A 26,839-nucleotide genomic window follows, 5' to 3' on the forward strand; every position below is an offset into this window, starting at 1 on the left:
TTCTAAATTGTGAGGTATAAATGAAGTTATTTTCAGACCTGTTAAGCATTCAGAGTTTAATCCCTTATTGTACTGCACTTGAAGATTAATTCCAGAAAATTAGGAAAGAAATTAAGAGGAAAAATTTAGGACACAGCACTTCTCGCTAAGTAAATTTAAGGGGAAAATCCTGCCGGGCATGGTATTGCACGCCTGTAATTCCAGCAGCTTAGGAGGCTGAGGCAGCAGGATCATAAGCTGAGGACAGCTTCAGCAATGTATTAAAACCTTTTGTCAAAGTATGGGGGAGGGGGGGAATCCAAGTAAGCTCAGTGGTAACCTCTCCTGAGTTCAATCACCAGTAATCCGCCTCACCCCACCCCCAAAAGAAGAAATTCCAGGGGGAAAAAGCTGTATGAGGAATATGTACCTGGTTGGGTGGTAATGTTTTCATAAGTCATTTAAAAAAAAAAAAAAAAAAAAAAGGTCATGTGAACTTTTAAATTATTTTAAACCAAAGAACAGAGGCTAGTTAATAGTTATAGGATAGAACATATCAAATTTTTTTAAATATCTATTTTTTAGAAATAAGTGGACACAATATCGTTATTTTATTTTTATGTGGTGCTAAGGATGGAACCCAGTGCCTCATGCATGCTAGGCGAGCACTCTACATCTGAGCCACAACCCCAGCCCAGAACATATCAATTTTACCAAAATAAAAATACAAAGATAGAGCCTGGCATAGTGGCACACACCTGTAATCCCAGTTACTTGGGAAGAGGAAACAGAAGGATCAGAAATTCCAGGTCAGCCTAGGATACTTAGCAAGATCCTGTCTCAAAATAAAAAAGGCAGGGGGCTGGGATTGTGGCTCAGTGGTAGAGTGCTTGCCTAGCATGTGCAGGGCCCTGGGTTTGATCCTCAGCACCACATAAAAATAAATAAATAAAATAAAGATACTGTGTCCAACTACAATTAAAAAAATTTTTTTAAATAAAAAATAAATAAATAAAAAAGGCAGGGGATATAGCTCAGTGGTAGATAGCTTTCCCAGCAAATGCAAGGCCCTGGGCTTAGTCCCCAGTGCCCCCCACCCCCCCACACACACAAACAAGAATGAATGAAGATGGGAAAAAGATTGTGGGAAAGAGAAGGGTAGGGTAGGGCACCAATATCCTCATTTGATAAAACACTATCACCTAGTTGACAAAATAAGTATAAAGGAACTGAACTTAAATTGCAAAGGTTTAAAATGTGGCACATGTCATAAAAGTATAGGAAATAATTTAGTGGTATACAAACAAATTTCTCTTTTTCCTTTTAACTCAATTACTCTATTTCAGGTAATACCAGTTTTCCATTTCTGGTGGAAAAGGTTTTTCTTTAAAAAGATATTTAAATTAAAAAATAAGATAGTTTTCTTGGGTGAGAAATAAAGATAGTAGAAAGATAACAGCAAAGGGTTGGAGATGTAATCAGTGGGAGAGCATTTCCCTAGCATATTTGAGACCCTAGGTTTGATCCCACCCACTGCCAATTAAAAAAAAAAAAAAAAAAACGATGGGCTGGGGATGTGGCTCAAGCGGTAGCACGCTCGCCTGGCATGCGTGCGGCCCGGGTTCAATCCTCAGCACCACATACAAACGAAGATGTTGTGTCCGCCAAATACTAAAAAATAAATATTAAAATTCTCTCTCTCCCTCTCTCTCACTCTTTAAAAAAAAAAAAAACAAGGGGTTGGGGATGTGGCTGAAGTGGAAGCGCTCGCCTGGCATGCGTGCGGCCTGGGTTTGATCCTCAGCACCACATACAAACAAAGATGTTGTGTCCACCGAAAAACTAAAAAAATAAATATTAAAAAATTAAAAAAAAAAAAACGAAAAAACAAAGATCCTGCAAAAACTGAAAAGTAGTATTCAAATGAATGAAGTATGTAAAATATTTCAATAGATAACTAAGCTTACTATATTCCCTAAGTTTAGTTTTAATGGTTATGCTGGAAAAAGCAAACAAAAAAGGTAGAGGTAATAATAAGCTAAATTCTCAAATAGACTTAAACATAGCACATCACTTAATGATATGAACTTAATTACACACTAGATAAATTAAAAATGTAATACAAGTTGTTTCTTAGAGTAACTGGGCCGAGGAATGAGGAAATAGGGAAAACCCTCTATACTACATGATTATTTAATATTGGGCATATATACACTGCTCTGGTAGGGATACGACCTGGGTAAAGTAGAAAACCAAGTCAGGAAGTATTAGCAAGAAATAAACTGAGTAAAGCCTTCTAAAGTGACTGACACTTACCTATTGGAGCCTGGGGGGCGCCAAAGCCCAAAGTGGCTGTCGTAGTATTAAATCCAGGGGCCCCAAAGGCTCCTGTACCAAGAGGCCCTCCGATCTTAGGTTGGTTGTTCCCAAACAAAGATGCCTGTCCAGCACCAAGAGCTATGGAGACAAGAGGAAAGAAAAAAAGTGCCACAGAAGATCCTTTGAATGTTGTGCAGGTCAGTTATTTAAAAATATAACACATTTGGAAACTTCAAAATGACTAGTCACATTTTAATAAAAAAGCTAATATGGTATAAATGCTAAATCTATGCTAGGCATTGGGCTTGGTACTTTATATACACCATAGGCAAAATTACTTAATTTCTCTGAACTTCAATTTCCTCAACTGTAATGTGAGATTATATTGCTTATATATTTATCCTCAGATTAAAATAAGTAAATATGTGTAGCATTTAGAAATGTCTGCTACACACTAAACACTCATTAATATGCCTGAAGTAGAAACCATTATTCTCATTTTACAGATGAGAAAACTGAGGGTTTAGAAATGAGTTCAAATGAGTTCATAAACATAAATGGTAGTGAGCTGGACACAGTGGCATAGGACTGTAATCCCAGTGACTCAAGAGGCTGAGGCATGAGGATCACAAGTTTGAGGCTATCCTCAACAACTTAGTGACTCCATCAGCAACGTGGCAAGACTATGTCTCAAAAAATAAAACATAAAAAATAAAAGAAACTGGGGATGTAGCTCAGAGATAAAGAGCCCCTGGGTTCAATCCCTGGTGTCCCCCCCCCCCCCAATAGAAAAAGTAAATGGTAGAAATGTGGATTAAACCTAGATTCACCTAACACTGTAACTAGGGTTTAGGGTTTAACTATCACTCTATAGTAAGATAGATATACCATCTCATGAAAACTGCTTTAGCTAAACAAAACAGTTTTTACAAAAAAGAGAAATGTCTTGCAATAAGGTTATTAAACAGACTCAAGTTTTGGCATAAACCAGACTGGGTTTATGCCAAATAAATAAATAAATATATGTATGTATGTATATGGGTGTGTGTATATGTGTGTGGTGTGTGTTTTTTTTTTTTTTTTGGTGTGTGTACTGGAGATTGAACTCAGGGACACTCAACTACTAAGCCACATCCCCAGCCCTATTTTGTATTTTATTTAGAGACAGGGCCTCACTGATTTGCTTAGCACCTGGCCTTTGCTGAGGCTGGCTTTGAACTTACAATCCTTCTGCCTCAGCCTCCTGAGCCGCTGGGACTGCAGGTATGCACCACCACGCTTAGCTTGGACTATGAATTCATTTTCACCAGAGGAAAGGCTTATTACTGAAATTTATCATTCTTTTCCTAAAGAAATTTGTAATTTGGGAGCTGGAGGTATAGCTCAGTGATACAGCACTTATCTGAGGTCCTTGATTAAAAGAGAGGAAAAAAAAATACTTGGGAGTTAAAAAATATAGGAACTGGCATGAGATCACAACCAAAAAAAAAAGTTTATACATACAGAATACAAATGATATAAATAAGTAAGGGCAACTAATGAATGGATAAATTATTCCTTGCCTAACAATCAGGCATGGTGGTGCATGCCTGTAATCTTGGCAACTCAAGCAGCTGAGGTGTGAGGATCACAAATTTGAGTTTAGTCTCAGAAAATTAGCAAGGCCCTACGAAACTTAGCCAGACCCTATCTCACAACAAAAAAGTAAAAAAGGCTGGGGATGTAGTTCAGTGGGTAAGAACCCATGGGTTCACGCAACCCTGCAAAAGACAACAATGTGGTAATGAGATTATTTCACCTTATAAAGCCCGGTTTTGATACAGGTCATAAGACTAGTTTTACAGCACAAATTTTAGGATTTATTTTTTTCTGGTAGCTCAATACCTCCTAAACCTTAAACAAAAATTTAGGTGAAACCCAAATACATAAAATGGATAAAAATTTCTGCTCTGGATAGGTATTTCCCTCATTTTTGCAGCAGCCATGGATAAAGATATGAAACATAAAACTCACAAAAAAATTTAAAAAGCACTATGAGGTTATAGTGATCTGAAAAGGACTAACTGAGCTGGGTACAGTGGCTCATGCCTGTAGTTCCAGTGACTCCAGAGGCTGAGAGGTGCAAAGAGAGGCCAGGTCTGGCAACATCCCATCTCAAAATAGGAATGTGGGGCTGGGACTGGGGCTCAGTGGTAGAATGCTCACCTAGCATGTGTGAGGCACTGGGTTCAATCCTCAGCACCAAATAAAAAAATAAACAAAATAAAGGTACTGTGTCCATATACAACTAAAACAGAAATTCTTTAAAAAAAAAAGGGGGGGGGATGTGGGTCAGTGGTTAGGCACCCCAAGGTTCAATCCCTTTAAAAATAAATAAATAGCCTAATGGCAGATTATTATGTACCAATGGAAAAATATTTTATCAAAATCTGTCTTATTTTATGCACAAATGGTACTTTCTGCTTAATGAAGGGACTTACTAATACTCTACAAGCTGAGAAGCATTCTAAGTGTGGTGTTATATATGATATGATAACTATAAATCTTTAAGAAAATGTGCTAAGCAGGCATAGTGGCACACTCATATAACCCTAATGTCTCAGAAGGTGGAGGCAGTAGTATCAAAATTTCAAGGACAGCCTCAGCAACTTGGTGAGACTGTCTCAAAATAAAAAGGGCCGGGTTTCAGATCAGTGGTAAAAAACTTCTGGGTTCAATCCCCAGTACCAAAAAAACAAACAAAAAAACCCCAAACAAAACAGAAGAAAAGGTGCTGTATTTACCATCAGTTGTGGGAGTCATAAGGAAGCTATAATGGGGGAGTAAAATGGTTATAGTGGCCTTATAAAGTTCAAGAATACTCAAGAAAAAAAAAAAATAGTTATAGTCTTTTATTTTTTGTACCGGGGATTGAACTCAGGGGCACTCGACCACTGAGCCACATCTCCAGCCCAATTTTGCATTTTATTTAGTGACAGGGTCTCACTGAGTTACTTAGGGCCTCGCTAAATTGCTGAGGCTGGCTTTGAACTCAAGATCCTCCAAGGTGCTAGAATTACAGGCATGTGCCACCGTGCTCAGCAGTTTTTATCTATGGTATCTCTTAGCTTTAGATAGAGGATATTTCTGTATGTGTTATCTCTTTTAAATTTTTGTTGTACTAGTATTAAACGCAAAGCTTTGTGCATCTAATGTGAAAACACTCTATCACTGAGCTACATTCACAGCCCCTTTTTATTTTTAAATTGAGACAGGGTCTCACTAAATTGCCCAGGCTAGTCCAAACTTGCAATACTCTAGCCTCAGCTTCCTGAGTAGCTGATACTATGGCCATGCACCACAGCACCTGGCTTTTCCATGTATCTCTTAAATTAATAATCAACCTTAATAGATGTAGGGACAATCATAATACTTCATGGAAAATGTTAAAGGAAAAAAAACTTTCAAATACTATTTTAAATAACTAATAAGAAAGTGGTGTCCAATAGATTGTGCAACAATAGTTAATGGCATCAAATATGAAACAAGATATGCTTATGACTTAATAAGTGTTTGTTGGTCTGACCATATGGGGGTAAATATTACATGCCAAGAGTTAATATAAAACTTTATATTAAGACTGGTCACCTGGCCAGGCATGGTGGCACACACCTGTAATCCCAGCATCTTGGGAGGCTGAGACAGGAGGATCGCGAGTTCAAAGCCAGCCTCAGTAACTCAGGGAGGCACTTAGCAACTCAGTGAGATCCTGTCTCTAAATAAAATATGAAAAGAGGGCTAGGGATGTGGCTCAGTATTAGCACCTCAGTACCAAAGGATGGGAGGGACTACTGGTAACCTAAATCTAAGCATATTAAAAAATCTATGTATTTCTACACTGAATATCTGTATATTTGTATAGTCCATTAATCCTGAAGTACCTAATGTTACAGGAAATTTTACTTCGATTGAGGGATGAGTTTGAATCTATCACTCAAAACAGGAATCTGCCAAGGAAACCCACTTCACTAATGCCCTCCAGAAATATAGACCAGAGCTACAGTACTAGTTTACTTATGATACCATGAAATGCAGAATTCAGGAGTATCTAAGGATACTCTAGAAAACAAAAGTCTGCCTTAGTAAATGTAATATCAAGGATATTCAACAGTTTGTGCTTGGTAACTCACAATTCTCATTTCCTTTCAGAACTGACTGCTGCTAAGGTTGTGAGTTAAAATTCTTTATTGATTTTATTTGTCTTTTAGTTTCTACAGACAAGATATGAATAAGACATACATAACAGCAACAAAAAAATCTGACTCACTGTGAGGGAGAATTGTTTAGGGAGAAACCAAATATATTAAAACAAATCAAAAGGTTAGATTATTATAATAGTGTAGAATAGGAGACCACAGCATAATCTTGTCCTCTAGGGGAAGACATTGTTATCCTAATCAGCAAAACCCAGAAACCAAAGAGTAAAGAATAACAGTAACATAAAAATTAAACTTATTCATGAAGAAAACTTGTCTATAAAATTAAATAACAAACAAAAAGGCTTGGGTGGAAATATAGACAGTATCCTCAATTTAAGACTTTTTTCACTAAATTTACAATGGTGCAAAAGTGATAGGCACCCAGTAGAAACCATATTTTGAAAACTGAGTTTTAATATTTTCCAGGGTTAATGATACTCTCGGGCAATGCTCAATTGTAGTTTTAATTTAAGTGTTCTGAGCACATTTAAGTTAGAATTGGCTGGGGTATAGCTCAGTTGGTACAGTACTTGACTCACTGTACCCTGGTTCAATCCCCAGCATCACTAAAAATTAAAAAGAAAAAATACATTTAAGGTAGGATAAGCTAATCTATGATATTCAGCAGGTTACACATACTAGATGCATGTTTGACTTACATATAATATTTTCAACTTTATCAAGATGGCTTTATCAAGACATAACCCTACTGTTAAAGAGCACATGTATCTCTAACAAACACTAGCTGATCGCAGTGAAGCACACCTGCAATCCCAGTAACTTGGGAGGCTAAGGCAGGAGGATTTCAAGTTTGTAGCCATCCTCAGTAACTTAGTGAGATATTAAGAAACTTCCTCAAAATAAAAAAAGGCTCAGTGGTTAAGTGCTACTGGGTTCAATCTGTGGTACCAAAACAAAACACAACACTAGAACAACATCTTATCCAGAACTTAAGTTTATGTTCATAAACTTTCTAGAGTCAAAACTACCATTGAAACTTTCCTCTTTAATTTACCCATACCAAGGCTACTTTTTCCCCAGGCTGGAAGAAAATATTGATGTATTTTGCTTTGTATTAGATCACACTATGCCAAAACCACAAAAGTTTTCAGTTTTTATTTTAAAATTATGTGGTAGAATTTGTGTAAGTTGAAAAGCTCAGCCAGGTGTGTTGGTGTACACCTGTAATCCCAGCTACTTGGAGGCCTGAGGTGACAGGATTCCTTGACCACACAAATTGGGTAACAAACTGGGCAAGTTGGTAAGATTCCCCATCTCAAAACAAACAAACAGATGAAAGTCTAAAACCATAAAAACATTAAGATCCACAATATATAAAGCACTTTGAAAAATAAATCAAGAGAAGCCAGGTGCCATGGCACACACCTGTAATTTCAGTATCTTGGCTGAGGCAGAAGGATCCCAAGTTCAAAGCCAGCTTCAGCAACTAAGCAAGGCCCTAAAGCAACTTAGCGAGAACTTTGTTACAAAATAGAAAATTTAAAAAAGGGCTAAGAATATGTTTCAGTGGTAAAGAACCTCTAGACTAAATCCATAGTACTAATAAATAATCAAGAAACAAGGTTCATATATTATAAATATAGAACCAAATTTCTTTTAAAATTATCCATGGACACAATATCTTTATTTTGTTTATTTATTTTTATCTGGTGCTCAGGATCAAACCCAGTGCTTCACATGTGCAAGGCAAGTGCTCTGCCACTGAGCCACAACCCCAGCCCAGAACTAAAAAATTTGAATGGCCAATAAACTTACATACGGATATCCACATTTACCAGTAATCAGTTAAGTATGAACTAAATTATATCAATTTCTACTACCACATATGAAAACATGTGAAAACCCAATAAAAAATTTCAGTGACAGATGCCTGTAGTCCCAGCTACTCAGAAGGCTGAGGGTGGGGAAGATTCCTTGAGCCCAGGAGTTCGTGACCAGTTTAGTCAGAACATCCCATCACAGAAAACAAACAAAAAGAAAATTAGCAAAATGGAAACTGGTATTCTTTCTTTTTGTTTTTTGTTACTTAGGACTAAACCCAGAGGTGCTTTACCACTGATCTACATCCCTGGTCCTTTTTATTTTTTTTATTTTGAGATAGGGTCTTGCTAAGTTGATGCAGATAGCCTCAAATTTTCAGTCTTCCCACCTAAAACTTCCTGAGTCATTGAGATTACAGGCACATGCCACTATATCAGGCATCATTGGTATTATTTTGGAAGGAAAATCAGCAAGATGAATCAAAACTCAAAATATGCATATTCTTCCAAATGCAGCAATTCCAATCTGATTTACCTATCCTACAGGTATAGACATGAAAAAATCACATGACAGAAGTCTTAATGCATTAAGGACTTGATTAATAACACCAAATAACTGAAATATCTACCAACAGGGGAGAAGTTAGATAAATTATGGTGCATGTACATTATGCGTGTATATATATATTTATATATATATATATATATACACACACACACACACACACACAAATACAAATCAATATTATTTATTTTTAATATGATAGATCAAATATGAACTAACCAAAAAGAAAAAAGGAAACTGATAATTTGTAAAATGAAAAAATATACACTATAAACATATAAATAGCATACTACCGTAAGACAGTTTCTTTCAAATATATTTTACTGTGGCACATGTGATGAAATATACTGAGATGGAAAACACATGCATAACTGAAACAAAGTCTGATGAAAGGATAGTAATCTTACTGTGTGCAATAATTTTTAATTCCAATTCATTTTCTTAAAATCCTGGCTGTAGCCCACTAAAATAATATCACAACCAACTAATGTATCTCAGCCTTTGGCTTCAAAATCACTCATACAAGGCTGGGGATATAACTCTGGAGTAGAGCACTTGCCTAGCACAGGTTTAAACCCCAACAATGCCAAAGGAAAAAAAAGAGAGAGAGACAAACACTTATGTAAAGTATGGTTGCCATATAAGAATATAATCCAAAACCCCATCTATAAAACACATGTACAAACATGTTGTGTATGCATGCTTGAATAATGCATACAAAGGGGTCTAACAAGGTATATGCCAAACCTTCAACAGCTGTTACTTCACAGCTGAAATACTTATACTTCTCATTTCTGAACTGCTGAAACATTTTACCAGCATTTTTAACTTTAATTTAAAATAGAAAATGAAAGTTAACAGTTCATAACACAAAAGGAGGTTCAACTAAGATGTTAACTCTGCATACAGAAACACTTATCTATTTTATGGCCACAACACCTTCCAATTGTTTAAAACAGATGGGCAGGTAGAAAGATAAATATGCTCAAATGCACTGAAAAATAATTATGGTAAAATAATTATGGATAAAGGAGTGACATATCAGATCTTTATCAGAGTAAAACACTAAAAGATATGCTCAAACCCTACAAAACCTGAGTATTTGTTAATTATTTCAGCATGTGCTTACTCCTCTGCTTACTTTAGGGCTTACTTGATAAACAGGTCTAGATCTCAAATCCCTGTTACTAACACAGGGAGACTAAATGTTAATCATGTCATTTTAGTGACAACTCTTATGTTATATATTGAAAATCCCAGATAGACCATAGCTGTTAAATGAAAAACATTTGGTTAAAAAAAATTAATTTTTCTGTAAAAAAAAAATCCTACACTTTGTAGAATTAATGTAGAATTTATTTGTAAGATAAATGTGCCAATATTTTGGGCCTGGGAAAATATAACTGCTGAGAATGTCTTACTAATCCATTTGTAAAAATGAAAATCTAGACCTCTTAATTTCAGCCATGTGATCAGACAAAGCTCTTAAGTTCTAGTAATCAGAAAACCAAGTTACAATCTGTCCTAAAATTCATGATAGTAGATCCTTACCTGTTCCAAATCCTGCACCAAGCCCAGTTCCCAGAGTCCCAGGTGCTGGTTTACTTCCAAAAATACTATTCCCGCTGGTATTTGTGCCAAAGCCTAAGAAGACAAAAGAATGAGTGGGTTGGAATTTTAACAAGACACTCAATTTTCCCTACAGGGAGCAGCCCAACTTTAAGCTTTGCATCCTTTCAATTATTAACAATATTTAGAAATTCTAAATTATAAGCTAATATGACTTTTTAAAATTTTTGACACCTGCAAACAAGCCTTCATATTTACTTAATTACATTTTGGCCTTAAAATATCACTACAACATAGGATAATACTGAACAATAAAGCAAAGTGAATGTGCCTGAGCTTTCGAAAGCATACCTTTTATAAGGCTCAAGCCATTCAATACATATGCATTACATTTACTTACAGGAAGAAAAACTCATTCCCTCAAACTCTCACTAAAAAAAATAAGACGATCAACAAATAAAGACACTTTATTGAACCTAAAGGTTCTTACTAAGGGAAAATAATCTAAAAATCTCTACAGCAACTTTTGTTTTAACAGATGAACCTGGTATAGGCTACAACCTGTGGCAGATCACGCTCAATTGACTCAGGAAGAATCAAGGACTTCACTAGCTACTATTAGAGAAAGGGCTGGAGTTGTAGTTCAGTGGTAGAGCACTTGCCTAACACGTGTGAGGCACTGGGTTCAATCTTCAGCAGCATACAAAAAATAAATAAGGCGTCAGGGATATAGCTCAGTCAGTAGAGTGCTTGCCTCGTCTACACAAGGCCCTGGGTTCAATCCCCAGCACCACACACACACAAAAAAGGTATTGTGTCCATCTATGACTAAACTTAAATAATAAAAAAGAAGATAACTTATGAATAACTTATCTTGAGTTGGAATGATTTATTTCACTGTTGGAGATGATAGAGAGTTGGGAAAACCATCCTCCTTCAATACTGCTTGCCATTTAGAGAAAATCCTTTAATTCCCCATTGAAATTCATAAGTATGAAACAAAATACCTATATTGCATTGCTATTATTATGTTTTTGTTATTCAAATACATCCAAAGCTTCATTATTCCTTTTGGAGCTAAACAGCAACAAAACAACTAATAAACTTATCATAAATAAAGGATAAAAGAAGAAAAAGCAATCATAAATGAAAAAAATTCACTTCTGAACCACTGTTCATAAAACACTTGATTTTGTTTTAAAAATTATGATGGATGGGAATAAGCCGCCCCAAAAACAGAGATCAGAGAATACTTTGGAATCAATAACAGTATCACCGAGAATATTATATTCTGTCATGACTGTATATAATTATCACATGAAAGAGGTCAAGAAAAAAGTTGAAAAATATAGTTTGTAATAATGCTTATTTAATGTCATTTTAAAATCTAAGTAAGTCAATCTCAACACTTTTAAGGTTCATGTATTCATTAAGTCTTTTCTTGAATTGTGCTAATAGCTATGCCATAAAAATGGACTGCTGCCTACTCAAGCACCAATTTTCTTGAATGAATAAATAAAATGTACTTGTAGACTTTCTTTTTCATTTAAAATTTAACCAGAAAAGATCTTATAGCCCCATAACATCAAAAAATAAGATATTCATGAACTACCTCAAACCCATAGGAGGGAAAATAAGTCCCAACTTACACTGTTTATACCACACACTTCCTCCGATTCTCACTGACAAATTATCAATGCTGTTATTTCAAAACAATTTTACAAATTAAAATTAAGGATAATTCAAATTCAGCACATAAGGTAGTGAGGGAAGTAAGATAAAAATGAGACCTTTCATTTTCAAATCAGTGAACATGAGTGTGAATACATTCATACAACAACAATAAAAATCCTTGGGGCTGGGGTTGTGACTCAGCAGTAGAGTGCTCGCCAAGTGCGTTTGAGGCCCTGGGTTCGATCCTCAGTACCACATATGAATAAATAAATAAAAGTATTGTGTCCAACTACAACTAAAAAATAAATATTTAAAAACAAAACCAATAAAAATCCTCCAAATCAGAAATCTACAACCATGGAATAAGATAAAAAATATTTAAGGGGCTGGGGATGTGGCTCAAGCAGTAGCACGCTCGCCTGGCATACATGCGGCCCGGGTTTGATCCTCAGCACCACATACAAACAAAGATTGTGTCCGCTGAAAACTAAAAAATAATAAATATTTAAAAAAAATATTTAAAAGTACAACCTATTTCATCAGGTATAGCCTAAACAAATAACATTTAATTCTGAACATGAATATACTGCAATATAGCTTTCATTTTAGAATAACTGTAAACTTTCATAGAAAACCTATAAAATTGCAGTTTAAGTTTCTACAGGTGTCCTATATGTAGGATAACAGGACATAATGGATTAAATACATGCATTTTCTTTTCTTTTTTTTGGGGGGGAGGGGGGTGTTGGGACTGAACCCAGGGACACTCAACCACATCCCCAGCCCTATTTTGTATTTTATTTAGAGACAGGGTCTCACTGAGTTGTTTAGCACCTCAATGTTGCTGAGGCTGGCTTTAAACCCACGATCCTCCTGTCACAGCTTTCCAAGCTGCTGGGATTACAGGTATGTGTCCCTGTGCCCAGAAAATACATGCATTTTCAAAGGAAGTGTAAATTCCTTCTTAGAGAACTAAAAATCTTAGACACAAGTATTTATGATCCTCCAAAAGGCCACAGAACTTAGATACAGTATATGTGTGGTATTAATATTTCAGATGATGATCAGGGCTGGAGATGAGGCTCAGTGGTCTAGTGTCCCCGAGTTCAATCCTCATTATCCTCCTCGCCCAAAAAAGAATAGTTCAGATGATGAGCCAAGCCTGATGGGATACATCAATAGCCCCAGCTACCAATAAAGGATAGGGCAGAAGGATCTTATCTTAAGCCCAAGAGTTCGAAGGCCAACCTAGGCAACACAACAAGATCCTATTTCAGAGGGGGGGGAAAAATCAAGTGATTGAGAATAAAGGTCGACAAAGGTTCTTTGGTAAAGGGAAATGATAGACTGAAAATAATAATAATAATAAAGCTTAGAAACACTCATCTGATCCTTTAAAGTATCCTTCCCTTCTAGGTTTTTAAGAAACAAGTACATCAACCAGATATATCTTAACTATTCTAACCAAGTCCCCTGTTCAAAGCTGTTCTTTAAAACAAAATACAACCAAAAAGAATTATACATGGAATTATTTTTTAAAACATTTATTTTTTAGTTGTAGGTGAACACAATACCTTTATTTAATTTTTATGTGGTGCTGAGGATCAAACATAGTGCCTCACGCATGCTAGGCAAGCGCTCTATCTTTGAGCCACAATCCCAGCCTTATACATGTAATTATAATCATTACCAGCAGCAAGCAAACAATATGTTGTAAAAGGGGTTATAAAAATCAAATCAAATACAAAAATTTAGGAATTGGTACCTAACAAGGACTTATCTTTTCCATACAGTTCTAATTTCTGTGAGAACATATTAACCTTCCAATGGATGATTAAAATGTTTCTCCAGTTTATTTTAAGATCATTAAAAACTCACAAAATGGCCTACAGATAGCTCAAAGATAGCATGCTTGCCTAGCATGCTTGGAGTTTGACCCCTAACACCACACACACACACACACACACAAAACAGCTGGATGCTGTAATCCCAGCTACTTAGGAGGCTGAGGCAGCATGATCATAAATTAAAGACCAGCTGCAGCAACTTGGTGAGGCCTGCAGCAACTATTACACCTTGTTTCAGAATAAAAAATAAAAAGACAAGAAATATAGCTCAGTGATAAAGCACCTCTGGGTTCAATCCCATGTATGTACTTATGAAATAAATAAATAGGGCTGAGGAGGGAATATAGTTCAATGGTAGAGTGCCCCTCAGTTCAATCCCTTGTACCAAAAAAAAAAAAAAAAAAGAGAAAAAGAGAAAAACAAACCCAAAAAACCTCAACTTGTTAAAGAACTATAAATGCTGACCTATGCCAATTTCAATGTCTTTGCTTTCTTGTCCCCGTGCCCCTATCAATCAGTGCCTAGTGATATATCTAATAAAAGAAATCTTCAACAAATATTTCTACCAAATAAATATTTCCTTTGTCAATAAAATGAACGTTCCCTATCCTACACAAATGTTTAATTGTTTGAGAGTTTAATGAGGTAGTTATGATACTAAAAATAATATGTTTCTACTAAACTGGTCTCTAGTATATCTCTATAGTTTAGCAGGTTTTGTTTTTGTTATTCTGTTTTAATTGTGCAATCTTTTCTGTATTTTCTGAAAATTTGTTTACAAGGAACATGAATTATAAAATAAAATTTTTGGAACTACCAGAAAACTATGGAATAATCCCCCAAATCACAAAGAATCATCAAATCTCTCCAGTAGACTACACCTCTATGTTTGAAACTTGGCCTAAAAGAATGTGTTATTTCAATCTACGTGTTTCATTTATGGTTTCTTGGCTATTGATTGGTGAAGTAATTCAAAGAAAATGAAAGTCAATTTATATCTCTACTAAACATCTGAAGCCAAGTCCATGACTTTAAACTTTTTCTTCTGGGACCTCACATTAAGCCACAGCTTACCTGAGAATTTTTTATATTTCCAATCATATGAATCAGGAGGATGATGTGTGGTATAGTCAGTATAACTTTAAGAGAGCCAAACCTGCTTTTTATATGTACCAAAATTGGAAGTGTTTGTATTGGTTCCTAAAGTCAGGGTTGGTTTGTTACCAAAGAGCCCGCCACTGGTTGTACCAAATGAAGAAGCACTGGTTGTGCTGGTTCCAAAGGTAGTAAGCTTGTTATTGCCAAACAGGGTCTAAAAAGAACAAAATAGAGGACAAAGTTTTAAATAATAGAGATACTTACCAAACAATAAATAAAGGCTATTTCAGCTATGATATACTGGGTGTGAGATGGGGGTAAATATATAATAATTTTTATAAAAAGACAGATGAATGAAGACCATTAGAAAGATAATCTGAGGGCTAGGGGTTGTGGCTCAGTGGTGGAGCACTTGCCGGACGTATAAGGCACGGGATTTGATTCTCAGCACTGCATATTCATTTATTTTGCGAATAAATTAATCTACTTAATGAATGAAATAAAGTTCCATCAACAACTAAAAAATATACATAAAAATAATTTTAAAAGGGGCTGGAGTTGTAGCTCAGTGGTAGAGCACTTTCCTAGCATGTCATCCTTAGCACCACATAAATATAAATAGATAAAATAAAGGTATGGTGCCATCTACAACTAAAAGTATTTTAAAAAAATAATTAATATTTGCTGCCTGAAAAGTTAATGGTAACATCTCAGCAAACAGAGGATTTCAGTGAGGCAAGAAAAAAATAACAAGGAAATCGATTGTTTTCCTGTTAACAGAAATGTATTAGACATGTAATTTGTCAGAAGAAATACTTATCAGAAAAATTTTAAACATCCTACAATATGATGAATCTTGAAAACATGGTGCTAAGTGAAAAAAAGTTACAAAAGATGATTCCACTTATGTGAAATGTCCAGAATAGTCAAATCCATAGATACTGAAAGTAGGCATGAGGTTACTGGGGAGCAATGGGAAATAAGTGCTAATGAGTATAGGACTGTGCTTTTTTTTATATATCTTTTTTTTTTTTTTAAAGAGAGAGTGAGAGAGGAGAGAGAGAGAGAGAAAGAGAGAGAGAGAGAGAGAGAGAGAGAGAGAGAGAGAATTTTTTTTAATATTTATTTTTTAGTTCTTGGCGGACACAACATCTTTGTTGGTATGTGGTGCTGAGGATCGAACCCGGGCCGCACGCGTGCCAGGCGAGCGCGCTACTGCTTGAGCCACATCCCCAGCCCCTTTTTTTATATATCTTTATTTTATTATTTTATTTTTATGTGGATCGAACCCAGTGCCTCACGCATGCTAGGCGAGCGCTCTACCATTGAGCCACAGCCACAGCCCAGGATTGTGCTTCTTGATGCAATAAATATGTTCTAAAATTGGTGTGATGATGGTTGCATACTCTGAATACTAAAAACCAATGAATTGTATGTTTTAATAAGACAAATTGTATGGTATGTAGCTAATACATCAAGAAAGTTACTATTAAAAGGCATATAAATTTTCTGTGGCATTATTTGATTTTCTCAATTTTTCACATCAGTTACCTGCTCAGATGAGATTATTAAAAAAATTTCAATCTCCATGAAAATAGGATCATATATTCTGGAATTTTTTTTTCTGATATTTAACTAATCACAATAGCAAATTCAAAGCTTCTTTGACTTTGTCTTCTTTTTTGGCATTGGAGACAGAACCCAGGACTTAGCATATATAACGAAAGCACTTTACCACTAAGAAGCTATATCCAAGCACAAAGCTTCTTATAATGGATACATAATACAGACTGACTACATTCATACTGATTCTCATTTAACTATTTTTTAAATGATCATATAGAATTTAGTATTAATTTTAGGTAAACTATATTTCTAAATAGTAATTTTTCACTTAAATAGCTTAGTAAACAAATTAATTCAGTCAAGCCTCCAGCAGTATGTAAACCATGAGAACCTGAACAATTTCAACAACTTAATATATTTTTTTAAAAGTTTAATATCCAAATCATCCAATCTATCACCAAAAACACAAAGGGGAAAACTAGTCATTTAAAATTATCTGATTTACACATGAAAGGATCTCAACAATTTAAACTAACCACCCAGATTCCACAATGTAAATACACTTCAAAACTTCATGTTTTTAAAATACAATGCCAATTGTCAAATTAAAAATAAATAATTTAAAAATAAACTAGCCAAATGAAATGATACTTTGCTATTAGAAACAAACTGCACACAAGCACTGAAGTGAAAGATTCACTAACTGAAAATAAACCTATTGAGTTCAATCAGTAATTTCCTTTTGTACCAGAAAAACTTTTATTTGCTCTTAGTATCAAATCATCCAATATACCCAATTAAAAAAAAAAAAAAAACTTTGAATACAATGACAAGTTTCTATAAATTCCTTTATCAGACTCATATATATGAAGTAATTATACTCAATTGTGAACACCTACCGAACCAACTGCACCAAACCCAGTATTGGTCTGCCCAAAGAGACCTGTTCCTGTTCCAAATGCAGTCCCAGTACTGGTGTTTGTAGCTGTTCCAAAAAGACCTCCTGGCTGCGAGGCTTGAGTTACTCCAAATAAACCCTGCAAAAGGTAATTTATGTTAAGAGCTATCCCACAGTAGTTTTTTCTTTGAGAAAAAGGAAAAAGAAGTTTTTCTGTTTTGCTAGTAAAGAAGAAAAAGAGGATTCCGTCCTATAGCCACAGTAATTTCTTGAAGAATCTTAGATTAATAAAAATAGTTATCATTATTTTTAAAGTTTATGTGACAGATACTATGTAAAGATACACTTTACATGGAGCTTATGTCTCTTCACAACAACCCTAAAAAGCAAGGAGTACAGCATCCCCATTTTTTGAAATATAAAGCCCAGAGCAATTAACAACTTTCCTAAAATGTCACAGCTCACAAATGATAAATTGGATAATAAATTCATATCTACACCTAAGCTGCTATTTAAAATTAATCTGGCTATTGTGATGATAAATTCATATCTACATTAAGCTGCTATTTAAAATTGATCTGGCTATTGTGGGTTCCCTTTCATTCTTTGGGTTTTTTAATTTTTTTTTTATTTTTATTTTTTTTAGTTATATATGGACACAATATTTTTATGTGGTACTAAGGATTGAACCCAGTACCTCACACATGCGAGATAAATGCACTACCAGTGAGCCAAAACCCCAGCCCTGAGTGTTTGTATATTTTTTGTTTTGTTTTTTTTGTACCAGGGATTGAACCCAGGGCTCCTTAACCACTGAGCCACATCCCCAGCCCTTTTGTATATTTTATTTAGAGGCAGGGTCTGAGTTTCTTAGGGCCTTGTTGCCATGGCTGGCTTTGAACTTCTCCTGAGCTGCTGGGATTACAGGCATGAGCCATCACACCCAGCTGAGTGTTTTTATCATGAAAGTATATCATACACTTTTTCGGCATCTACTGAGGTGATCATGTATTTTTTGTTCTTAGGTTACTGCAATGATTCAATTTTTTTTTTTTTTTTTTTGATGGTGCTGGGATTGAACCCAGGGCCTTATGCATGCAAGGCAAGCACTCTACCAACTGTGCTATATCCCCAGCCCTATGATTCAATTTTTAAGTTTTTAATAATTAATTTTCCTAGGTTACACCAACAAATCTGGGACAAATCCCACTTGGTCATGTGTATAATTCTTTTTATATTTTGCTTAATTCAGTCTACTGAATTAAAGATTTGGGGATCTAGCTGTACTTGTTTTCTTTAATAAGGCAAAGCATCTCTAACTTTAGTACCAGGTAAATTCCAAGAATTTTAATTAAACATACCTCAAATCAATTTTTAATTTCACACTTCCATAAAAAGGGTCTCTAGAAATAAACTAGTAATGACTGTGAGAACTTTTACTTTCTGCAAAGAAGCAATTACCTAATACTGCTCTGAGTTTTAGGTCTACTTCCCTCCTGTATCCCCCAACTACTAGACTTTGCCTGAATCTACCTTACCAGAATAAGCTGAAAGAATATTATGAAATATAACTAGTAATTGACAACTATTTTCTCCTTAACCCTATAGAATGGCAATGTCACAAGTGTAGTTTAGAAATAGCCAACTATAGCCCAGACTATAAAAGCTCTTGCTTACTGATGAGAAAAACATGTTTGGAAAGAATAGATGACTGCTCAACAGACTCTCAGTGAGTAAGGAGATGAGACTGGACTGAAATCTAAATCTTAATTTATTGTAAAGTGTGTTTTCTCCCCTTTTCCAGATTCTCAACTCTATAAAGAACTCAAGCAAAGATAGAAATTGCCAGTCTGGAATGATTAAAAGCCTAATTACTAAGCTCTATAAGACCTGGAATTAACTAAAGGCCTGTTTCCTTACTATGGTGTTGGTGCTTGGTTGTCCAAGGGTGCTGGTATTACCAAAGGAAAAACCAGTGTTCTGTGTGGTTGTGGCCTGGCCAAATGGTTTGCTGAAGAGGCTAGTAGTCTGCTGATTCTGCTGGCCAAAGAGACCACCCGGATTTGTTCCAAATCCAGTTGTACCTTTCAGGAAAAAGAGGAAAGATAAAGTAATTGGAAAAAAGAAACAAAAATAACTAAACAAAACCTGGAAACTTGACATTACCCTATAATCCAGCAATAGTATTATGTTATCCATTACGATCTACATTACCTTGCATATATTCACTATTCATTAACACTTTCATTTTTTTTTTTTTTTTTTTTTTGGTGCCAGGGATTGAACCCAGGGAACCTCGACCACTGAACCACATCCCCAACCCTATTTTATATTTTATTTAGAGACAGGGTCTCACTAAGTTGCTTAGCACCTCACTGTTGCTGAGGTTGGCTTTGAATTTGTGACCCTCCTGTCACGTCCTCCCAAGCTGATGGGATTACAGGTGTGCACCACCACACCTGGTAACCTTTCATTTTCTATCCTAAGAACTCCAGATTAAGTTAAAACTTTAATATCCAGGCTGGGTTAAATGCTCTTCCTTTGTAAATGCTTAGCTTTCTATTATTATACAAGAGAGCATCATCAAAGTCTATGTTGTAATTTCATCTTGTTCAACTAAGCTATTCTTGAGAAAAGAGGCTATTTCATCATATCAAAGCATCTAGCCTCTGGTCTGGTATATAGAATTCAATAATGAATACGTGATAAACTAAATCACAGAATAGTAAGATTGAGAAGAACATAAGATATCACTTAAACATGTATGATATATGGCTGGGCACGGTGGCACATGCCTGTAATCCAATGCGGCTTGGAAGGTGAAGACAGGAGGATCATGAGTTCAAAGCCAGCTTCAGCAAAAGCGAGGCGCTAAGCAACTCAGTAAGACCCTGTCTCTAAATAAAATACAATAGAGCTAGGGGGCTGTGACTGTGGCACAGCGGTAGTGTACTTGCTTAACATGTGTGAGGCAATGGGTTCAATTTTCAGGACCACATATAAATAAATATATAAAATAAAGGTCTATCAACAACTAAAATAAAATAAAATAAAGCTGGGGATATGGCTCCATGGTTGAGTGTCCCTGAGTTCAATCCCCAGTAACAAACCAAAAAAAAAAACCCAAAAAACATGTATTGATGTGTATATTTCTCTACAAGGTTATCATAAAAGTTAACTTTTGCTTATTTCTACAGATATAAAATGGTGGCTAGGGGAGAGGCATAATGAAAGAAAAAGTCTTTGGTTATATGGGTTTTTTTTAATTTTGTGAACTTTGCATCATAAACATGCACTACTTTTGCAAAAATATATATCTTTTTGTAGTAGGAATTGAATTTAGGGGTGCTTAAGCACTGAGCCAGATATCTAGGTCTTTTATATTTTGAGACAGGGTCTCACTAAATTGCTTAGGGCCTTGCTAAGTTGTGAGGTTGGCTTTGAACTTACAATCCTCCTGTCTTAGTCTCTTTAGCTGTTGAGATTACAGATGCACGCTATTGTGACTAGCAAAAGTAATATTTTTTTTAAATAAACATTAGATGTTATTTTTTTTATTTTACTTGGAGGCATTATTTTTTTTAATATTTATTTTTTAGTTTTCGGCAGACACAATATCTTTGTTTCTATGTGGTGCTGAGGATCGAACCTGGGCCACACGCATGCCAGGCGAGCACACTACCGCTTGAGCCACATCCCCAGCCACAAAAGTAATATTTTTATAAAAATAATTTAGCTATCATCATGAACTCCTCTTTCATATCCCATACTAAATTAACCTATTTCAGCCAAGTGCAGTGGCACATGCCTGTAATCCCAGAGTCCCAGGGAGGCTGAGGCAAGGATATCACAAGTTCAAGGCCAGCCTCAGCAACTTAGCAACACCCTAAGCAATTCAGTGAACCCCCATCTCAAAATTTAAATTTAAAAAACTGGGGCTAGAGTGGTGGCTCATCAGTAGAGTACTCGCCTAGCACGTGCGAGGCCCTGGGTTCGATCCTCAGCACCACATAAAAATAAATATATTGTGTCCGTCTATAGCTAAAAAAATTTAAAAACCAATCAAAAAACAACAACAACAACAAAAAAAAAACAGTGGGGCATGGTGGCCTACATGGGTAAAGTGCCCCTGGGTTCAATCCTGTTTGTATGTATGCATAAACCAACCAACCAACCAACCAGTTATATAACTGAATTCCAAAATGTCTCTTTCTTCAGCACTGTGAATTGAATGGAGGGCCTTATGTATACCTGGTTTGCACTCTAGCCCTGAGCTATACCCACAGACCCAGATCTTTTCTTTTACTTTTGGTACCAGGAACTGAACCCATCAGTGCTTAACTACTAAGCCACACCCTTTTTTTATTTTGAGACAGGGACTTGTTAAATTGCTGAGGCTGATCTCGAACTAGCAAATCTCCTGCTTCAGCCTCCTAAATCACTGGGATTATAGACATGCACCACCACACCCAGCTTCTTCTTTTTATTATTATTTTTTTAACCATCCTTGTGTAAACAACCATCATCTCTCATGGAACAAGAACTTTCAAACTAATTTGTTCCACCATCTATTCACAATATAACAGCCTTCAGAATGATCCTTCATTCATAATCACATTTCTTTTTTTCCCCCCTTTGGTACTAGGGATTGAACGCAAGGGCACTTACCACTAGGCACATCTCCAGCCAGATTTTTTGTTTAATTTTCTTTTAGTTGTCAATGGACCCTTATTTAATTTATTTATTTATATGTGGTACTGAGAATCAAACCCAGTATCTCACACATGCTAGGTAAATGCTCTATCACTGAGCCATGACCTCAGTCCCGCCAGACACATTTTGCTTTATTTTGAGACAGGGTCTCACTAAGTTGCTTAGAGACTCACTAAACTGCTGAGCCTGGCTTTAAATTAGTGATCCTCCTGCCTCATCCTCCCAAGTTGCTTGGATTACAGGCATGTGCCACTATCCATGGCTTCACGTTTTACTGTAAAAACAACTCTTATGAATTCCCAAATCAAATAAAAACTCAAGCCTTCATATTGGTCCTCCATTTCCCCAAACACCACCTTTCCTTCTCCTCTTTGGCAAAAACTTAGGTTATTTATTTGGTTCTGGAGATTTAACACAAGGGTGCTTTAAAACTGAGCTATGTCCTCAGTCCCCCCTTTTATCATTTTTTTTTAGATAGCGCCCCATTATGATGCTTGGAGTTCTGCTAAATGTGTGAGGCTGACCTGAAACTTGTGATCCTCCTATCTCAGTTTCCTGAATCACTGGGATTATAGGTGTGCACCACTGCATCTGGCTAAGACTCATGGTTCCAAGTATTTGAAATGTTTCTCCTCCAGAAATGTATACAATTTTTATTTCACCTTCTTCAGACCAGTCAGTCACTTCTCAAATAACAACCTTATCAAGTGAAGCCCACTTAATTATGTTCATTTAAAATTGTACTTCTCCCACACTTACAACCAGACACTTCCTATTTCTCCAATATCCCTGAATTATTTTTCTCCATTGCACTTATCATAAAGTGACCACAATGTTTTACTTTTAGCTGCCTGTTTTTTCTTAATATATTTCAATATGAAGTCAAGTGCTTACTCGTTCCAAAGGCAGTTTTGTTCTGACCATATGCAAATCCTGAATTAGTAGTGGAAGAGCTGAAGAGTCCTGTTGCACTGGAGGTGGCCGGAGAAGACCCAAACAAGCCAGTTGTGGTACCTGCTCCCACCTGGTTCTGTGGGCCTTTACGGTTAGCCTGATAATCCTCTAAACGAAGTTCCTAAAGAGAAAACATATTTACAATCTTAATATGTAGTCAAAAAATTTAGTTATGAGCCTAAATACTTGAAATTAGCATTTAAGTTCTATCTTCATACAGGAATCTTGACCATAAAAATCACAAAACTACAGAATGACATTAACAATACCATTTAAAAAAGCATTTCCAATAGACACTAAAATCCACACTATAAAAAAACCTGCTGGACAAACAGCCAATCATTCTTAGTATTATTTTATAAACAGTGTCTTTTAATAGAATGCTACTGCTACCCTAAAATATACAATTTAGTTGATAAAAGATGAAGGATTCTCTGTTAAGGGGGTGTTCAGAAATTCTGAAAAAAGGAGGAATAAAATATAGCAATTTTAACTCTAAATCAGGAGTTGCTGCACACTGCAATATAGCAAGCACAGTCTGTGATATAGGAAAAAGCAAACATTGTAATCAGTAATGAGAAACAATAATCAGGAAATGAACAACAATCCATTACAAAGCAATCAGAATGCACAAACTATGCAATGCCATAGAGGAATATCACAATACTGAACAATAGTACATAATGTAAAATTTCAACCAGATTAAGTTCATAAATAGGCAAAAATTGGCAGTCAAGATAGTGGTTACTTTATAAAGGGGAGAACTGTAATGAAGGGCAAGGCAAAAAGGGATGCTGATAATACTGTTTCTTGATTTGGATCCTTTCATATAATGAAAACTTTTAAAGTTGTATGGTTATGACTTTGCACCTGTTCATATAACCTGAATATTATCCCAACCGTTAAAAAAAAAAAATCTGTAAATACTATTTAATATTTACAAACTTGGTCAATGTTAAGTTTGCACAGTGTAGTTCAGCGGAGTGCTTGCCTAGAATGTGTTAAGGCATGGGGCATAATCCCCACTACCATAAAACACAAAAAACTTTTAAACTTCTTTTTTCCATGCTGGCATCCAAACCCTGGGATCTCAAGCATGCTAGGAAAGCATGCTACCACTGAACCACAGAATCTACCAAAAAAACACCCACATTTTAAAAAGCTGCTTTCCAATAAATTCAAAAGGTTACGCTGCTATTTTGTATTTCGTTTTACTCACCTCTAATGACTTGCTTTCATATTCTTTCATAGCAGTAATACACTGATGTTTGGTACTGATGTTAGTGCTAACTCCAGCTTTGACCATAGTATCTGTACCAGTTGGAGGCTGCAAAGGAAGATAAATGTGTCATTTATATTTTATTTTAAATTCACTATCATTTAGATTTAACTTTAAATTCAGGATTCTAAATTTCTTTTATGAATTAAAAATCTTACCTGAGAAATTCTTTTTTGGCAATTTTTTTTTGGGGGGGTGCAAAGTACTGGGGATTGAATCCAGGGGCATTCTCCCACTAAACTACATCCCCAACATTTTTTTGAGAAAGAGTTTAAGTCGTGAAGTCTGGCACTGCACTTGTGATCTTCGTGCCTCAGCTTTCCAAATCTTTCTGGAGTAAATTGCACCTCCAGCCTAAGTCATTTACCTAAAAGGATATTCCATATATTTTTATATATAAATCCTTCACCCAACCCCTCTCAAAGAAAAAAAGTAAGAAAGCAGGGCAAGTGGCACAGGCCTGGAATCCCAGCTACTCAGGAGGCTGAGGCAAGAAGATTCCAAGACTGAGGCCAGGCTCAGAACTTAGCAACACCCTGTTTCAAAATAAATAATAAAATGAACAGGGATGTAGCTAAGTGGTAGCTCTGGATTCAATCCCCAGTACCGTAAAAAATGGAAAAAAAGAAAAAAATAAAATTATTGTCCCAAATTTGCCATTTCATCACAAAATAATTATTTTTCTACAGATACAGAATACTAATGGATTATTTCATATTTCCTTAAGGAGGTTTTATTTTCAATGATGTTTCTATGGTTTGCCCCTTGTTCTTTATAAATAAGGGTTGATCCTGCAACTTGGGAGGCTGAGATAGGAACATCACAAGTTCAAAGCCAGTGTCAGCAACTTAATGAGGCCCTATCTCAAAAAAAAAAAAAAAAAAAGAGTATTCAGAGGCTGAGTTATAAGCATAGTAAATTAAAACTCTAGGGCTGAGGTTATGGCTCAGTGGTAGAGCACTTGCCTAGCTTGTGTGAGGCAATGATTTCAATTCTTAGCACCGCATATAAATAAATACAATAAAAAGGGCCACTGACAACTAAAAAATAAAAAAACTCTACCTTATACAAGTTATTACAAATTTGTGGATACAAATTTGATTGGGATAAGCATATATTTTTGGTAAAGGGGATTGAACCCAAGGATGCTTAGCCACTGAACCACATCCCAGTCCTTTTTTATTTTGAGACAGTGACTTGCAAAAGTTGCTTAGGGCTTCGATAATTTGCTGAGGCTGGCTTTGAACTTGTGATCCTTCTGCCTCACCCTCCTAAACTGCTGGGATTATAGATGTGGGCTACACACTTGGCTACACATTATAATCTAAGTTTATGTTTCACAATTTCTCCTGCTTACTACACAACTATTTACAGATTTTTGTTTTGGTTTGATTTTATTGGGTGTTGGGAATCAAGGCCTCATGAATGCTAGGCAAGTGTTCTACCACTGAGTTATATATCCAACCTCACAGTTTTCATTTTTAGTACATCTTTCAGGAAGAGTTGTACCATGCTGCGCATAATTGGAAAAAAAGGGCAATTTTACAATTCATCCTACAAATATACAAGTGGGAAAGAAACATATTCCACAAAAACTGGAATAAAATACATACATTAAATTTAATAGTAGTCCCAGTAGGTGCCGCTGTAAAACTACTTGGCCCAAAGAGGGAGCCAGACGTGCTACCAAAAGGATTAGAGGTGGTATTTGTAGTTCCGAAGAGTCCCCCACTGTTAGTACTTGTTCCAAAATCTGTTAAGGTTAGAAAGAATAATGAAAATTAAATACTAGAGAACTTATGATCTATAAGACACCTTGGAAGTGGGCTATGGCATTAGAGTAGCAAAACTTTCACATCCTCAAATACTCTTTCAATTCTGCCAAGCAAATAAATACATCCAAGCAGATATTTCATACAGACGCATGCATACTCCCAGGCTCACAACTTCAAAGTAAAATAAAGTCTGGATCCTTTATTTACCTAAGTGTTCCATGAAGCCCTTTTAGGGCATTCTAAGACAAGTTAAAAGAAACACTACTTTTGTTTCATCATAAATTTTATCTCATTTTTCCTTTTCTAAAACTAGACACTAAATGAAACCTTCTGAAAAAATCTTGTCACAACAGACTTTACAGGAGTGATACTGCTTTATTTATACATATTACATATGCCCACACAAAATTTAAAAATTGAGAAAATCTATGTGGTCCTATTGGGGTAATCAAACATAGGTTAATGTAAAATTTGACCCCCTCCAAAAAATTTAGAAAGATCAGTACGTATTATTGATCATTTTACGGAAACTAATACAAAAATAGCAGATCCTTAGAATGTCATACTGTTCCAAAAAGCTGAGT

General features: G+C 35.7%; 1 protein-coding gene across 8 annotated transcripts in view; it reads right to left on the minus strand.

Moving 5' to 3' along the window:
- The window catches only part of NUP98 (nucleoporin 98 and 96 precursor), a gene marked incomplete at its 3' end in the record, with an annotated part of 108,186 nt that overhangs the window by 61,716 nt on the left and 19,631 nt on the right, over positions 1–26,839 (minus strand). For 2 of the 8 annotated variants that reach the window (XM_081282038.1, XM_081282042.1), the window contains exons 5-11: positions 26,094–26,233; positions 24,421–24,528; positions 23,142–23,322; positions 19,455–19,618; positions 17,536–17,673; positions 15,146–15,284; positions 10,434–10,526 (exon numbers count right to left, since the gene is read on the minus strand). In XM_081282038.1, coding sequence (XP_081138164.1) covers positions 10,434–10,526; positions 15,146–15,284; positions 17,536–17,673; positions 19,455–19,618; positions 23,142–23,322; positions 24,421–24,528; positions 26,094–26,233 — 963 coding nt within the window. Of the gene's footprint in view, positions 1–2,295; positions 2,437–10,433; positions 10,527–15,145; positions 15,285–17,535; positions 17,674–19,454; positions 19,619–23,141; positions 23,323–24,420; positions 24,529–26,093; positions 26,234–26,839 lie in introns of all 8 variants that reach the window. The other 6 variants (XM_081282037.1, XM_081282036.1, XM_081282035.1 and 3 more) reach the window with 6 other exon arrangements.

The sequence above is a fragment of the Spermophilus citellus genome, assembly GCF_964194105.1.
Source record: "Spermophilus citellus genome assembly, chromosome: 2".
NCBI classification, from domain to species: domain Eukaryota; kingdom Metazoa; phylum Chordata; class Mammalia; order Rodentia; family Sciuridae; genus Spermophilus; species Spermophilus citellus.